The 15,941-nt window shown below is 39.8% G+C and overlaps 2 protein-coding genes across 6 annotated transcripts; one reads left to right on the top strand and one right to left on the bottom strand.

Annotated features, from left to right (window-relative positions):
• Positions 1-644: 644 nt before the first annotated feature.
• Positions 645-8,269, bottom strand: pycr3 (pyrroline-5-carboxylate reductase 3). Of its 3 annotated transcripts, none has more exons than XM_038715095.1 (7): positions 8,119-8,269; positions 4,972-5,065; positions 4,824-4,888; positions 3,021-3,200; positions 2,708-2,920; positions 1,700-1,792; positions 645-1,550 (listed from the first exon to the last, which is right to left on the bottom strand). In XM_038715095.1, exons 2-7 carry the CDS (start codon positions 5,057-5,059, stop codon positions 1,347-1,349), a joined length of 843 nt encoding a protein of 280 aa, XP_038571023.1. In that variant the 5' UTR covers positions 5,060-5,065; positions 8,119-8,269; the 3' UTR covers positions 645-1,346. The 3 variants fall into 3 exon arrangements, with proteins under 3 accessions (XP_038571023.1, XP_038571022.1, XP_038571024.1); XM_038715094.1 differs by lacking the exon at positions 8,119-8,269 and adding an exon at positions 7,301-8,091; XM_038715096.1 differs by lacking the exon at positions 8,119-8,269 and adding an exon at positions 7,648-8,083.
• A 199-nt stretch (positions 8,270-8,468) lies between these two features.
• bmb (brambleberry) lies at positions 8,469-15,793 on the top strand. 3 transcript variants are annotated; one of them, XM_038715088.1, is made up of 13 exons: positions 8,469-8,558; positions 9,577-9,833; positions 10,013-10,141; positions 10,220-10,405; positions 10,503-10,725; positions 11,790-11,906; positions 12,007-12,186; positions 13,129-13,335; positions 13,431-13,581; positions 14,892-14,953; positions 15,074-15,192; positions 15,293-15,411; positions 15,525-15,793. In XM_038715088.1, exons 2-13 carry the CDS (start codon positions 9,579-9,581, stop codon positions 15,652-15,654), a joined length of 1,878 nt encoding a protein of 625 aa, XP_038571016.1. In that variant the 5' UTR covers positions 8,469-8,558; positions 9,577-9,578; the 3' UTR covers positions 15,655-15,793. The 3 variants fall into 3 exon arrangements, with proteins under 3 accessions (XP_038571016.1, XP_038571015.1, XP_038571014.1); XM_038715087.1 differs by having other exon boundaries at positions 8,518-8,617; XM_038715086.1 differs by lacking the exon at positions 8,469-8,558 and adding an exon at positions 8,954-8,972.
• Positions 15,794-15,941: the final 148 nt, after the last annotated feature.

Below are 15,941 nucleotides of genomic sequence, written 5' to 3'. Positions count from 1 at the left end.
CATGGTTTCATAACAATCATACCTGTGTCTTCTCTTTATAGAATGTATAAAATCCAAATTATAACAGATTTAGTAGCTGTTCTGGAGATTTCAATCATGTCACATGATCTTCATCAGCATAAGTCCGTGATGGACAGCAGGGCTTCCTATATCTGATAAGGACCATGACATATCAACAAAAGCTCAAGAACAGCTACTAGATGGACCTTGTGGTGAGATTAGGCAAACTAAAGGTTATTTTCATTACATGCGAACCTGCCAATTATGTTCTGGATAAATCGACTAAACATTTGGTCAAAAATATTGTAAACAAATCAAAAACTGTGAATAACAGTCCAAATCCCCATAATATTCCATTTATAATTATATTAAACAGAGAAAGGTATAAAATCCTCACAGTTGAGAAGCTACAAACAGCAAATGTTAGGCTTCTTGCTTGAGTCAGGACTTAATTATCATCAAAATGTTTGCACATCATCCATCACACAGGTCTGCTGCCATGAAGTGTGAATTTGGTCTTTCAGGATTCCACTGTCCTCTGCATCTATCTATTTTTCTACTTGATCCGTGTGTCTTCATACTGCTTCTGCTCACTGGAGATGCCTGATTTCAAGATGTCAAAAATAACGCAATGCACAAAGGGAGCCGGCTCAAGTGACACTTTATGAAAACCCCAGCCTACACGCTTGGCATCGCAGATCATGAATATTTTTCTTAACATTGTGTTGTACACAAAGCCAGCAAGTAGATGATGAATTACACCTGAAACAACACATTACATGCACATAATGACCCAATCATGGCTGGTAAGGCATTACTCCAAACTTGAAGTTTATAAAAGCTGCCTCTTGGACTGATTGATTGATGGCTAAAGTCCCCCTCTTTATTACTATGATGTCAGTGTCTTTCTGTATTCAAGCTCACAGGTTAATACGGCCTCCAATGAATGTGACTAAAATAGAAGTATTGTGCATCTTATTGTACAACAACATCTGTAACTATGGGAATAATCACATTTGGGTTACACCTTACTTGCATTGCTGCCTAAATCAGAAAATATTGGATTATTGGTGTGCATGTAGTCAGTGTCTCAAATAAATCACAGGGTTATAATCAAATAATTTACTTGTCAGTGTCAATGTCGAGATTAAGCCAATATTTCATTTTTGCTCACGACAAATCGATGTGGTCAAAGACATGAAAAAGAAAAAGTATGAACTGCATTCGATTCGGGGAAACAGGTTTGTCTTGGTGTTCTATGGCAACTGGTTGAGCCAAAAGTTCCATTTGTTGTTAGGCTTCAGTTAAGTTCAATGAGTGGTAATTCAAAAGGCAAAAAGCAGCTGTCATTTCCTGCATCCTGCTGCTGACTTCCGGCCAAGCTCCCTGGCTCTCTCGGTGGCGGATTCCACGGCGCTCATGGTCGACGCCCTCACACCGCCCTGTTCCAGGGTGTGAAGCCCGTAGATGGTTGTTCCACCTGGGGTGCAGACCTCAGAGCGGAGCTGAGCTGGATGCTTTCCAGAGTCTCGTAACAACCGCCCAGCACCCTGCAACAGACGGAACAAAAACTAAATTAATGACGGTGGCTTCAAATATTGTGCTGAGGGGACGCACATAGAAAGTGAAAGGGTAAACAGTTTTTTAGCGACACTAAAATTTCTAATGTTGATACAGTGAAACAGAGTAAAAAACTGACCAGAACAGTTTGAGATGCGATGCTGTGTGCCAGAGCACTTGGCATTCCCATTTTAACAGCTCCTTCTGCCAGAGCTTCAGCAAACAGATACACCTGCAGAGAGGAATCACATGCATCACAATCAAAAAGGCGCACACAGTAACATTTTCTTGCTGTTGCTGATCCATAAAAAGAAAAAGACTTCATATTATTACAAACACAATTTCCTAAGTAGCATAACATAATGTTGTAACTGCTCTTAGAGTTCTAGATATTTGATTGTGCTTTTATGACCTGCCTTTGATTTTCTTTTTAGATTTCACTGACTGGATCTATATTTTTACTGAGGATTTAATGCGGACAATTCGCCACTGCAAAGAGTCTTTCTGTATTGTGTCCCGCGTCTCTACCATGTTTATCAAGACTTTATTCTGTATGTCTCAATAGAACACTGAAATGAAACAGACAAGAAACAGACAGACACAGTCTGCCTTTCATCATTGAGTTTCCAGTCTGCCTTTTTTCCCCTGGAAAACTGCATTATTTTCTGTTGTAATATTTGGGTTAGCAGTAGCTAGTGTGCACTGGACCATCGCCACCTTTCCACAACAATGAATGCATGTCAACAGGTCGTGTGTATGTATTTTAGACCTACGTGAGTGAAAAACTTTCCCCCATGAGGGATAAATAAATTAATAAATGTATTGCAGACTTTTCTTATCAATATGCATTTACAAAGCATTAACAATTAACAATATGTACCCTGACAATATAAGCAGATCCAAGGTTCAATGTCATTATGTAATGTAAGGAACTCTGAAGTTTCTAAAAATTGACTTTCATGGTGAAGTCAAATGAGTTCAAACCAGTTTGAAAACAGACATGTAAAACACCACTGCATATTTTAGGAACAGGTTTATGGAATTACAGGTATTTTCTGTCATTTTTATCATCAGTCGACATTAACTTTGTTATCTTTGTCTTGAGGAAGTCCTACTACACCAGTCCATACAATCTCGAAACACTCACAAAAGCGACTCCGCTCCCGCTCAGTCCAGTGTGGATGTCAATCCAGGCCTCAGGTCCCTCCTCCACTAAACCACAGCGGTGCAACAAGGAGCGAAGCAGAGCTCCGTCCTCCTGTTTGGCATGGGATCCCCGTGCAAACAGGAGAGCCCCTTCCTGAACCAAACATGGGAGATTCGGCATCAGCCTGATGGCAACTGAATTCTCTGGCAGAAGCTTGGAATTGAAAAGAGAAAAGAACAACATTATTCATCTTTAGATCACCACAGAACTACCAGTTAGTTTAAAGTCAGTACACATGTGCTAGGGCACTCACCTCTTCCAGTGTCGCCAGTGTTACTCCAGCTGCAACAGACACAATAATGTGTCGTTCAGTGATGTGTTGTGAGACCTCATTGAGAACTAGTGGAACCAGGTGGGGTTTGACGGCTACAAAAACCACATCTGACCCACAGACTACCTCTGTGTTGGAGTGAGAGACGGGAATACCGAGCTCCTGAAAGCAAATGAAAGGGATGTTACTGACCCAGATGTCTCTTAACAATTGAATTTAAATAACATTTGTGTTAGAGCTGAAAAGATTACTCAATTAATCATTTAGTTGATCGACAGAAAATTAATTGGAAACCGTTTTAATAACAGATTAATCATCATTGTCAAGAGAAAACACTAAACATTCTCTGGTTCCAGCTTCACTATTGTGAGGATTTGCTCTGTTCTAATCTAATATCTTTGGATTTTGGACTATTAGTTGAATAAAACAAGCTATTTGTATACACCACCTTGGCATGACAGAAATAATAACCTGCATTTTTCAGTTTTCTGGCATTTCATAGACAATATAATTAAACAAGGAAATAAATTGCAGATTAATCAATGCTGAAAATAATCATTATTTGCAGACCTAATTTGTATTAACTCTAAAGAGTTTTATTTTTGGACTCAAAAAAATCTGAATATTCGATGTTATGTTAACTTTAACATCCCTTAAATTTATTGGATAGATTGAACAGATTGTTCAACATTGTGATCTAATAACTCATGTACACAAGTTTCTAATTTGAGAAAATCTATTGTCAATTCCTACACAGAAGTTACTCATTTGTACCCTGTAATATACTATCTTATGTGCACACATCAATGGTCAAATGTGAAATAATTTCCTCCAGCTGAACTCAAGACAAAACAGAGATCCTAGTCATTGGGTCCCAGCAAATGGCAAAGCAAATACTGCCATCTGCTGGTTTCCTGGTGAATCATATCAGGCCTGTTTCAAAGGATCTCGGTGTCTGGTTCAACAGTAATTTCAAGATTCGAGCAGCACACTACAAAGCTTTTGCAATCATGTTTTTACCAGCTGAGAAACATATCAAAAATATGATCAATGTTAACTTTTAAGGACACTGAGACCATTTTACACACCTTTATATCATCACGCCTGCATTACTGCAACAGCCTTTTTACTTGCTTGACCCAAAAAATCTATTGATCGATTCAAGACTGTCCAGAAATCAGCTGCCAGGCTTTTGACCAGAACAAAGAAATATGATCACATCCCCCTTGTTATAGCTTCATTAAACTGTCTCCCAGTATATTTTAGAATAGACATTAAAATTTTACTGGTTACTTTTAAAGCTCTTCATGGCCTCTCGCCCTGTTATATCTCTGACCTTTTAGTCACATATGCACCAGCATGTATCTTGAGATCCTCAGGACCTTTTGACTGTTCCTGAGTCTAGACTGAAATCTGAAGGGGACAGAGCGTTTGCAGTCAGGGGCCCAACACTCTGGATCAGCCTCACCAAGGAAATCAGGGCGGCTGAGTCAGTGAACTCTTTAAAGTCTCTTCTTAAAACAAACTGTATTTCAATTTCATATCTTTCTTCCTGCTTTTACAGTGTATCTTTTTCTTTGCTCTTGTGAAAGCACTTTGTAACACTGTTTTGAAAATGCTCTATAAATAAAGATTATTATTATTACCTTCTTGTCTTGTTGATTGTCTTAATCTATATTTATATGGCAATACAGATTATGTGAGCTTCTGGCCGCCTGCATTTCCTCCTACAATCCAACTCACCCTGCTGAGAGCTGACAGAAAAGTAAAGAAGGAATTAAGCACCTGAAAGCGTCCCAGGTTCCTGGAGGATGGTGCGCTGACTTTGACGTTTAGAGGAAGAACATTTCCTTCAATGCGAACACAAAAGAGACGGTTAACTCCTTTATTTAAATCCTCTCTGCTCTGTTTCCACAACTCTCTCCAGACTCACCAGACAACATGCCCTTTACGATGCCAAATGCCATGTTCCCTGCACCAATGAAACCAATCTTCAGCTGTGAGTCCATCTCAGGGTCCATTTTGATCTAAAGGAAAGTAGAGAACAGATTTGAGTGGAAACATCAACCCGCTAATAATAGTTCAACAATCACCTAAAAACTAGGGGTGTGAATCACAGGACCACCTACAACACAATACCATCACGTTTCCCACAGTTACAATGGTTACACACATCACATGTCATATACAATAATACTGTAAGACAATTAAGCAACAACAGAAATATCAACTATTTGATAATCAAGAAATTTAGTTATTTATCAAGGAAAAAAAAAAGAAAATCACTGGTTCCACCTTCTCAAATAATGACGCCGCGATGCTCTTTGTCATATCTGATAGTAAACTGAATATATTTGGTCAAATAAAACAAGCCATTTGATTAAATCGCCTTGGCAAGACAAATATTCAGATTCAGATTTTTCATGATTTAAATTATAATAAAAACTATGGTTAGTTGCAGCCTTAGAGATAATCACCTGTGATAAAAATATATTAACTGAAAGCATTGCCCTAAATGGTAAAAAAAAGTTATCAGGAACCAGTTATATGTATTGGAGGGGCTTTCAGTTTTGAATTTTAAAAGGACCACTTAGACAAATATATTACAGTGAGCACAGTCTTAGCTTTTTTTAAAGTAAAGCAGCAACATGAACAAATACTGTATGTGCCACTGTTCAAAGTAAAAAAGCTGAGCTGCCATGAAGAATATCTTAATGCCTAAAATCTGGAGACACACTGCTCTCATTGTAACCTTTGATGTGTACAAATCAAGTTTAGTAGAAAAATTTAAAGCAGCAGTTTACTATCGCCAATCCATTAGCCATATGCTTACAACACTACAGTAGATATGCCTATACTTAAAGAATTGTACTACTGTGCTTTATAACGTCCAGTAAAATACGTAGTTGTTTGGACTGATATTGATCATATATGGTAAGAGCGGTGCCAATGCATCAACACCATATAGTGACAGAGAGAAGCACTGCGACTGATTACTATAACAAATCACGTTAAGGCAAGAAATCAGATAACATGTAAAATCCTGTTTGACGGTCTGTAATCAGATTTCTCCCCTCCCCGCATAACTGCTGCCACAGCCAAGTTTCCCTGTCCTGGGTCTTTTTGACATGCATCCTTTGAATCAAGAAAGCTGTTTTTTGCAGCAAAGAAACCAGTAAGTTTGACGGTAAATTCAATTTCTCCCATGATGTTGTTTCTGAAAGCAGGTTACTGCTAATTCTTGAAATGCATCCACAGTATACAAAGAGAACTCAGTCAACTGACCGATATTTGCTGGTTCCAGCTTCTCAGACGTGAGGACTTGCTGCTTTTCTCGGTTTTATGGGTGTAAAATGAATGTCTTTGGGTTTTCGACTGCTGATTGGCCAAGCAAGTAATGACGATGCTACTTCGGGCTCTAAGAACAGGCATTTTTTTACCCTTCTTCCACATTTTATAGTCTTAAAGAAAAATATTGACAAATGAAACGATAGCAGGAAAAATGCCACAGACCAATAGATATGGCAAGAAAACAGACTTAGGTTGTTGTATGGCCATATGTTGCTGAAACAATTATTTTCCACAACCCATGTTAAGTCCAATTACACTCAGTTACCGGTTTAATAGGTCCAAGGTGAAACTAATGCAGTTTTATAAAACAGCCCTGCAATAAATCCTAGTTATTGTTGAAATGCTATTGACTCAACTTTATGATCATTTTGGAGGCTGTAATTTCTTTTGATAATTTCAAAATATTATATGCAAGCATTATGAATGGCACTTGAATGTAACTGGATTTCTTTAATGTAGAACCAATGAACATTATATTACGTAAATTATGTGTTGTGCATTTCAATAAATACATTTCCTGTTTCAGTAAAAGGAATAAACAAAATTAGATTGCGTTATGCAGTGTTGTGGAAGTATTTCTAATATTTAGTGATGGGAGATGTTAAAATCAATGCATACTATAATTCCAACATCACTCCAACTGGACCATAAAGTTGAATCAACACCTTTTTAAAACAGTTTTTAACTTAATTATACTGTCATGAAGGCAGGATTTAACGCACAGCTGTTGTATTTGTCTGCATTAATTATAGCTACAGGTGTGTCCAGTAAATGAGTCTATATCAAAACATCCCAGAAACGTATTCGCAGTGAGCACACAGTTGTGTAATGAATGCATGCATCTAGACAACACATGAAATAAACGAAATCACAGTAATTACGATCTAATGACAGACTCATCAGACCCCTACAATTAAATCCAGGTTCTGAGAGGAATTGTCCGGGCAGGGCTGCGGCCAGTGCAGCATTGATGCATCTCCATCCGAGTCTTCTGTCACTTCATCATTCCTGTCAGAGTTGACTCCAGCTCCGACCAAGGGGTGTCTGGACTCCATGATAGCTATCATCGTCTTTTCATATCGCCACCAACCCTGTATTTTGGTCGGGGCCGGAGATTCGGGCTCTCTCTTGCACTTGTAGTACGCACTTTTTAGAAGTTTCCAGCGAAACTTTAATTGGTCCACAGATCTGTGATAGCCAGCCGCTATCATTCTCCTGTGTGCCACCTTAAAGAGTTTATTATTCCTCACTTTCCTACCGTCTAAGCATTTCTTCATGTCCAGCTCCTTGAGGATTTCCAGAAATAACTCCGTTTCCTTCACGTCCCAGTTCTGCTTCTTGATACCAGAGTCGTCCATTGTTGTGGCAACGTAGCCTCGTTAGCTCGGCGGCTAGTCAGCGTTAGCCCAACGGTACAATGTCCACACGGCTAGGTTGCTAATTAGGTGCTAGCATGTCTGGTGCGGCAGGGACAGAGCGGTGCTGTTGATAGCTTAAACCATAAAATGTTAAAATCCTGTCTGTAAAAACCCACGATAGCAGAAACCTAGCCCTGCTGTTGCATCTAGCTAGAGAGAGCTACAATATAATCCAGGACAGATTAGATTAGAAATATAATGCACGTGTTTCTTGTTGACTGGACAACCATAAAATAACACGGAGTGGAATAAACGTCAGGCGATGCTGTGAACAACACCGGCTAACGCTTGGTGGTAGACTGTTTATTCACCTGATGTTTTTCAGATTTGCTGATGTCCAACGTTTAGTAAAGGTCAAACTGCAGTTTCATTTAAACTGTGCTGTCAGGTCGCATCTGTCGGATACACCCGGAACATCCACCAAACCCAACCAGTTGAGTTTTGGTTCCACTGAACTATCGGTGGGTTTGTTTTTTACTTCTTTGCTGCTGTACCAGGCGGGCGGCGCCTTCACAATCCTTAGCCAGCCATTCCACACACGATTCCACACAGTAGCTTTCCGTTTCAGCCGTGATATAAATCCAACACACCCGATGCCCCCCCACCCCCAATACAAAAAATGCGAGTAACTCAATTGGCTGCGTCCTATTCGTATAGGGCGGAGAGGTGGTGGGTAAAAATTTAGCTGTTATTCCAATCAGCTGTGTGAGGGACCCCGTGCTGAGGACTTTACTGCACAATTAAGCAGAAGGTACACGATTTAAACAATTTAAATGTTTTTATTTACTCCGGCGTGGATTGAATGACAAGGTAATTAATTTTCCTAGCAGAAATTGCTGTAAGATGTTGGCAGTGATTTGACTATGGTGATTTTTAAATGGGTTTCATTGTTTCCCCTTTTCTTTTGCACACTGAGGGCCACTTCTGTACATTTTGCTCCCCGGTGTTTAAAACAGACAAGAAAATAGATAGGTAGGTAGATTTGAATAAGTTGTTTACCTTTTAAAAAAAACACATTTTGTTGCATGTTTTCCTCGTTATTACAGTAAAAAGACATTGTATTTTAATAGTTTGTTAACGATGCTTTAGGTCTGCAGTAGGAGCCCTTGTGCAGCAGAGCAGACATGCCTGGGCAAGCCTCGGTCCGGTCTTCATTCTAAAATGAGTGAATGAATATTTTTATTATTGTATCTTATGTCCATAACGCATGGTTTTACAATACAACATAAATCCATATAGCTAGATCCAGAATACTGCACAATATGCATTATCAATCAATCATTCAAACGTATTGGTTCGGTTGTTGTCGCCACCTAGCGACATCCATACCTGGACATATTAAGGATATTAAGCCTTCTCCTGCAAGTAGATATGATATGATAGAGAAGATCATATTTAGGCTCTACTTAAAAAAATAAAAAATAAAATAAAAATATAATAAACTGTAGCCCAAATACTGGATAAATTAAGCTACAAAAAAGGTCCCACTTGTATGGTACTTAATCTCTGTAATTTCTCATACCAGTGATATAAGAAGCAACAAATATTTGGTTAAAATACTGTTAATAGCAAATGAATCACAACTTATAAAAAATGGGGGAAAATACACAAAATGACCCCATCTAAAAGTTGTCTGTGCATCTGTGCACAGGACTACATGAATGATGGGAAAATATTTAAATGTAACTGTATTTTTCTAATTTGCTGTTACCAGTATAGTTTCAAGTGACAGATCTCCCCCACCTCATTTTGCATTCTTACTATTCCAGACATGGGGCGTCTCCTGATCCACCACCTGTATTTCCTGCTGATCAGCTTGCTGGCATGTCATTGTCCTACAGTCAGCGGGCTGTTTGAGTGGCTGAGGCAGACAGAGGCACCTCCAGCAGCAGCACCTCCTCCACCATCAGTAGTCCCAGCACTTCTTGCAAAGGATGCTCAGTTTGAGATGGCTACTGCTGATGAGAAGTTTTTGGCTGAGGCAAAGCAAATGGACATCAGCCAGCTAGACGGCTGTCATTATGGGGTAAAATTTAGCCTCTTGGTCTTGAAATACAGGGTTTGAGAAGGCACTGCTGCAAAACCTTTGTCGCCTTGGGAATATTTAATAAAAACAACTTTGTTTGCCATAGTAGGGTCACAGTAGCATTACTACACACCCACTGGTTGTCTTCAACATAAAAATAAAAGCACTGTGCTCTGTAGGTGGTTGCCCGGCTGAAGGCGAGCTGTGAAAGCCTCTCAGAGGAGCAGCTAGCGAAGCTTGGAGTTGCACTGTTTAACTGCCAGGCAGAGAGTGAGGGGCGCCAGACCTACCCATGTACAATGGAAATGGTAAAATATAACGTTGGGATAAAAGAAGATTGCCCCCCCCCCAAATATATTTTTTATAATCTCATTTTAATGTTTCAGACTATAAAAGAGTGTACAGCTGACATGGATTCAGACACATGGAATGCTTACCACATAGTGAGCAACAGAGCGCGCTCTGTTTGCTACTCTACTCGCCAACAGCTCTTCCGGCGCAGAGCAGAGCACACTGTCAATGCTCTCATCTCCACAGCCACAAGCCAACTAGATGCCATGAAGGACCTTAAGGTAGATTTTCCTTTTCATCTGTACGTGTCGAGTATGCAGTAACTGATCAGATTCTGCGTAGGTTGATTTTTGTTGTGATGGCTGTGTTTTATAACAGGAGGGCCAGCTAGAGCTGAAGGAACTGACTGCAGCCTCCTTGGACAAGCTGTTTGAAGGTCACAGTGCACTGCAGGCCCAACAGGGGAAACTTTACGAGGGCCAGGAGCAATTAGAGGGTTCACTGAGAGACAACCTGGAGCGTCTGAGCCAGGAGAAGGCCCTCATCGCCTCTGGACAGGAACTGGTAGCCCAGCTCATTCAGGGAATTACAAAGAGAATGGGTGAGAGCTTTCATATGTTTCACACTGGAAATTATTTGCACAGTATTGGAGTTATTGTTTATAGTGTAGTTTTGACAAGTCCAGTACTGATTCAATTGTGCTAACAAAATGTGCAGCTGCATTTGTGCTTTGCATGGCTATGGTCACATTCTTAGAATCTGAAAGCGCACAACATAATAAAGTATATCTTCTTCTTCTTACTTAAAAAATAAAGTTTGTTTATAATTTTATCTGCATCAAAATAAACTACATTTACTCAGTTAGCTGATAACTTACATTTGCTATATATGTCAGAGGTCGCCAGCCTCTGGAGCAACTAGGGGTTAAGTATTAAGGGGTCAAGTATTTTCTTTCAGATACACTAGTCCGTGAGACCTTAGCACATGTTCCAAAATTCCTTATGTACTATGTTTAAATTAGCTTAATAAGCACCAAAAGCATTATCTCAATATTGCTAATTGCAGATAAATAAAACATTTTTTTTTTTCATAAGAAATTAGGAACGTTTCTTGAATTAATTAGGCTACTCTTTTGGACATCCCCATGCCATTTAAACTGCAACTCCTATGGGACTATGTCTTCAGTGGTAGCTACTAGCAACATAATGTTGAAACCCTATCCAGCTCTTTAGTTCATCACAAGCCATTTGACAAAGATGAAGCAACTCAGTGCTAATGTTTAATCACCGCTTTGATTCTCTTCTAAAAACTGTTTTATTATTCCAGCCGCTATTCAGTAGGATGATTTGATATCTCCCAAATGACTGAACATCTTGTTAAGAGCATGTGCGAAAAGGGAATTGATTCATTAATTCTTAAAATAAAATGTGTTTAAAAGGGGCCTTTAAATGACAGTTGTTATGCTGAATGAGTTTTGAAAGATTTATTCTACCCCATCAGAATACAATATTGAGCTTTAATTCTGATTTGTTACTGGACAAAACCTCTCCCTGCAAACACAGCCAATGTCATTTGGTCTAGCATAAAATAATATGCTAATATCACCTGCTGCCTGCCTGCCTTTCCTCTTTTTTTTTAATTTAATTTTTTTAATTTATTTTTTAGAGAATGTCAGCGAGCATCTTCAGATCCAAGGCTCAGAGGTGCAGGACAGCCACAATCTGATTGTTAAAGACCTTGCAGACGTCAGACACCAAGCTCAGGACATCTACCAAAAAATTGGTAATCACAACAGGGCATCAAACCTAAATTCATCACCCTATTTTTAAAACTTGTGGTTCAAATTGGTGCTGTCTTGTATCTTTCCCCTGTGGCTGATCAGACCACAGTATGTCGGAGTTTCTGCAGTACCAGGACCAGACCTCACAGTACTACACTGACCTGATGAACAAACTGGAGCGCATGAATAGCACACTGGGATTCATGCTGCACTACCTCGATAACATGCAGAGCCGGATTGAGGAAAGGCTCCACATGATCCAGGGCTACCTTGGCTGGGCAGGTGAGATATTAGACCCACACTGCAGTGGCCGAGTTTTTCCACCTCATCTTTTCTGCTACAAAAACAACAACAACAACAACAAAAAAAATTACTTTTTTGGTCTGACATCTTTAAAAAACAATGATTAAATAAATGTTGGACAAAACAAGTAATTTGAATAAGTCACCTTAAGCTCTGGGAAATTATGATTGGCATTTCTTTCATTAGCTTTGACATTTCACGGGCTTAATAATTTATGGATCAAAGGATATAATCAGCAGACTAACTGATGGGAAAAAAAATCATTGGTTGCAGTCTCAGTGGAAACTCATGATTTTAGGACGATGGATTCAGTTTTCATGAGTTTCCTCTTTAGAAGCTCAGACATTCGAAGGGAGCTTGGAGTAGAGCTGCTGCTGCTTCTTCGCATCACAAGGAGTCATTTCAGGCATCTAATCAAGATGCCTCCTGGGTGCCTTTTTTGTTGTAGGAGACCCCGGGGTAGACCCAGAACACGCTTGAGAGATTATATACATAACTCTTCTGGCTTGGGGACACCTCGGGATCCCATTTGGAGGAGCTGGAAAACTGGCTGGGGAAAGGACTGTATGGACCAGCATGCTTAGCCTGCTGCCACCACAAAATGGCCTTCGATTAAGCGGGAAAAAATTGATGGATGTGTTTTGGTGTTTTTTTTTTACCTTTAGTAAAATGGCCAACAGTAGATAATTGACTACTCTGGTGCTAAAAGCATCTTTAGCACTAAAGGAAAAACTTTTTGTTAAAATTATTTCAATCGAGGCTGTTGGTTGCACATAAACAGCCCAGAACTTAAATTGTTGCGGACCCCAAAGTCCGCTACTAAAGCGGGATGAGATGTCCTAAAACCACTTAAATGTGGCTGTAGATTTTCTTTCCTTTCCATGGATTAATAGATTTCCCTTGTGCTTCTTGTAATTACAGGTTTGAGCCTGACAGCCATGTGGACGTGTGTTGCACATACAGGCTACTTCGTACTATGTGCAGTCCTGCTAACGTTCCTGCGTTGCCCAGGTTTCTCTAGAGCCATGCTGCTGCTCACTGTGCCTCTTAATGCAGTGGCTGAAGTCAACCAGCAGCCGGCACTGGATCTCTCTGGCCTCACCCTGCTGCTGCTCGCTGTCTCTCTGGGTACTAATTTAAAGCAGCTTACAAGGTAAATACAGTGTTGAATAGTAATGTGTTTGTGATGGTTTTTTTTGTTTGTTTTTTTTTCATATCTGCAGGTCACTGGCTTGTGAATCAGTTGTGGGCGTGCTTCCGGACCAGAGGAAAGCCTGCTGCCCCGCTGCCGATGGCCCCATGTGACATTGTGGAGCCACAGAAACAGACATTTTCATCCTGCCACTCATACCCACCGTCCTCTACACCGCAGAAGTGAGTTTGCAGAGTTCATTATATATTGTCTATGCCAGTGGTTATCAAAATGGACCCTCAGGAATCCTTGAGGGGGTTCTACGGGGTCCTCAACAAAAAGGGGAATAATTATATTCATTATAATTCCATCCCTAAGTAACACAAGTTTGACTACTTGGGTCATGAGTTTCATCAGTGTTGGGCAAGTTACTTCCCAAATGTAATACATTATTGACAACTAGTTACTGTCATTTGAGAGTAATCAGTTATATTACAATATTATTGTCTCTGAATTGTAATGCTTTACACTACTTTTGCGTTACTTTCACTGCTATTTAATGGGCGCTTTTATTCTGATAGTAAGATGTTCCTGCATAGCTGTGTGCGCTTCTACGCATTAAGTACAGCAGCAAAACGTCATTGATTTGAATCTCCCGACACTCCGACAGGATCGGTCATGAGCTGATAGCTCAAACATGAAAGTAATTCATTAACGCACAAACACATAGCCTAAAGAAATCTATTTACACTTGTGAGCCATCAGGGGAGCTACAGTCTTGTTAAGAGGAGCCGAGCTCCTCCGTAGTTTGCACCCTAAAATGCGTTGTAACGGGTACAATATTAGTGCGGGGGTGTGTGTGTGTTTTTATATAATGCGTTATATTACTGCTTTATGTAAATGCTCCGTACTTGTATAGCGCCTTTCTAGTCTTTTCGACCACTCAAAGCGCTTTTACACTACATCTGCATTCACCATTCACTCACATTCATTCACTGAGCCTAAGTGCTCAAACAGAAACTAACATTGATACACTGGCGGAACAGCCGCCAGGGGCAATCGGGGTTCAGTATCTTGCCCAAAGACACTTCGACATGCAAAACAGCAAAAAGTAATACATTATTGTAAATACATTACTGGACTTCTGTAACGCACTACTCCCAACACTGTTTATACACCTTCTGTAACAAAACCCATCTAAAATCAAAAAACTAATCAGATGGGGGAGTCAGTGGTTTAATTTGTTTCGGCGTCCTTGATGCAGACCAGGGTGACAGCTACTGATTGTTTTAATTATCGATTTAAACAAAGTTATTTTTTTCAATTGTCTTCTTGTCTTTAAAAAAAAATCCCTGTATATAATTTCCCAGAACCCACGGTGACATCTTCAAAATGTCTTGTCAACATTTTGATGCAGATCCTAGATTTAAACAGTTACAATCATTAAAACATTTCAGCAATTGTGCAGCTATGCGGGAGATATAAGTGCTCTGATTTCTTTGTAGTTGGTTTATTTGATGTCGTCTGTCTTACTAAAAATTTTTGTCATCAGAAATGAAATCGACGGCCTGATTGAGCAAGACGACCTGTTGAATCAGGACAGCTTCATATCAGGTTTGAAATTCTGTCCCTTAACAGTAAAATACTTTACAGATATTCCCCTTGAGAGAAAAGTGATACGTCACTATATTCATGTACCCTTGTATCTTCTCTCACCTATGTCTTTGTGTACAGGTGACTTTGGCATATCAGCAGTCTCTCCCCCTCACAGGAATCCAATGCCAGAGTCCAGGTTTATGCCGAGTATTGGCACACCCAATCACTCCACTCCCAGGCTTGTATCACAGCTAGCGGTGAGCAAACATGTCAGATAAAAGGATAACGAAAGATTTTTTTTCAGTATCTCAAGTTATTTATAGGCGCCATGACACATTTTGTGGTTTTATTTTTTAGGCTCTGGTTGATATCCCCCCAAGGAACCTGGGAGGTGCTTTTGATGTTGTGAACGACTCACGTGATTTAGTGAATGACTCACGAAGTGCGAGTCCTACCCCATCTCTAATCAGCAACAGGTCAGGGTTTTAGACTTTGTGACCACACATGGTGCCCAAAACGTGTGAACTCATTTCTGTTAAAACATTTTAATCGGTCATTGATCATTATACCCCTTTCTGTCCTGTGGCAGCTCTCTATCGGGCCGTCAGCTGTGCAATGGCATCACAAAAACGGGGAAAGCCTGTAAGAAGAGAGCCGTGCCAGGACAGGAGTACTGCAGAGTCCATGAAGGGGGACACTCCTCCTATGTTCACTCCTAAAATGCTTGACTTCCCCTCTTAATATTTTCTTTGATAAGGCCTTCTCTGCAAAAAAAACTTATTGTGTGTCATTGTAAGTTCTGCCTGCTTTGCTTAAAGATTTAGTTAGCTAAATAAGCACTACACTTGCAAAGTTTTTAAATATCCTTTTTCTATTTTATTGCTGTTTTTAACTTCATTTTTATAATAAATTATTTCTTGACCTATGAATCTGTCTGTATGTTTTCAAACAAAGCAACAGTAGCAGTCCAGAAAGCTGAATTCAGTCACTACGTTGTTTTGTATAT

The sequence above is a fragment of the Micropterus salmoides genome, unplaced genomic scaffold (genome assembly GCF_014851395.1).
Source record: "Micropterus salmoides isolate LMB-PRFRI ecotype aquatic unplaced genomic scaffold, ASM1485139v1 Ms_hic_scaffold_13, whole genome shotgun sequence".
Lineage (NCBI taxonomy): Eukaryota > Metazoa > Chordata > Actinopteri > Centrarchiformes > Centrarchidae > Micropterus > Micropterus salmoides.
This window is presented reverse-complemented; position numbering and strand designations above follow the sequence as displayed.

Coding starts and splice junctions, on each gene's coding strand:
- pycr3 (XM_038715094.1), bottom strand. CDS start 7,747: ATGGACGACTCTGGTATCAAGAAGCAGAACTGGGACGTGAAGGAAACG. Junction 3,201..4,823: donor GGAACCTGGGACGCTTTCAG/GTGCTTAATTCC, acceptor ATTTGCTTTCAG/GAGCTCGGTATTCCCGTCTC. Junction 1,793..2,707: donor GCGGGAGCGGAGTCGCTTTT/GTGAGTGTTTCG, acceptor TCCTCTCTGCAG/GTGTATCTGTTTGCTGAAGC.
- bmb (XM_038715086.1), top strand. Junction 10,142..10,219: donor ACCCATGTACAATGGAAATG/GTAAAATATAAC, acceptor TTAATGTTTCAG/ACTATAAAAGAGTGTACAGC. Junction 11,907..12,006: donor GGACATCTACCAAAAAATTG/GTAATCACAACA, acceptor GTGGCTGATCAG/ACCACAGTATGTCGGAGTTT.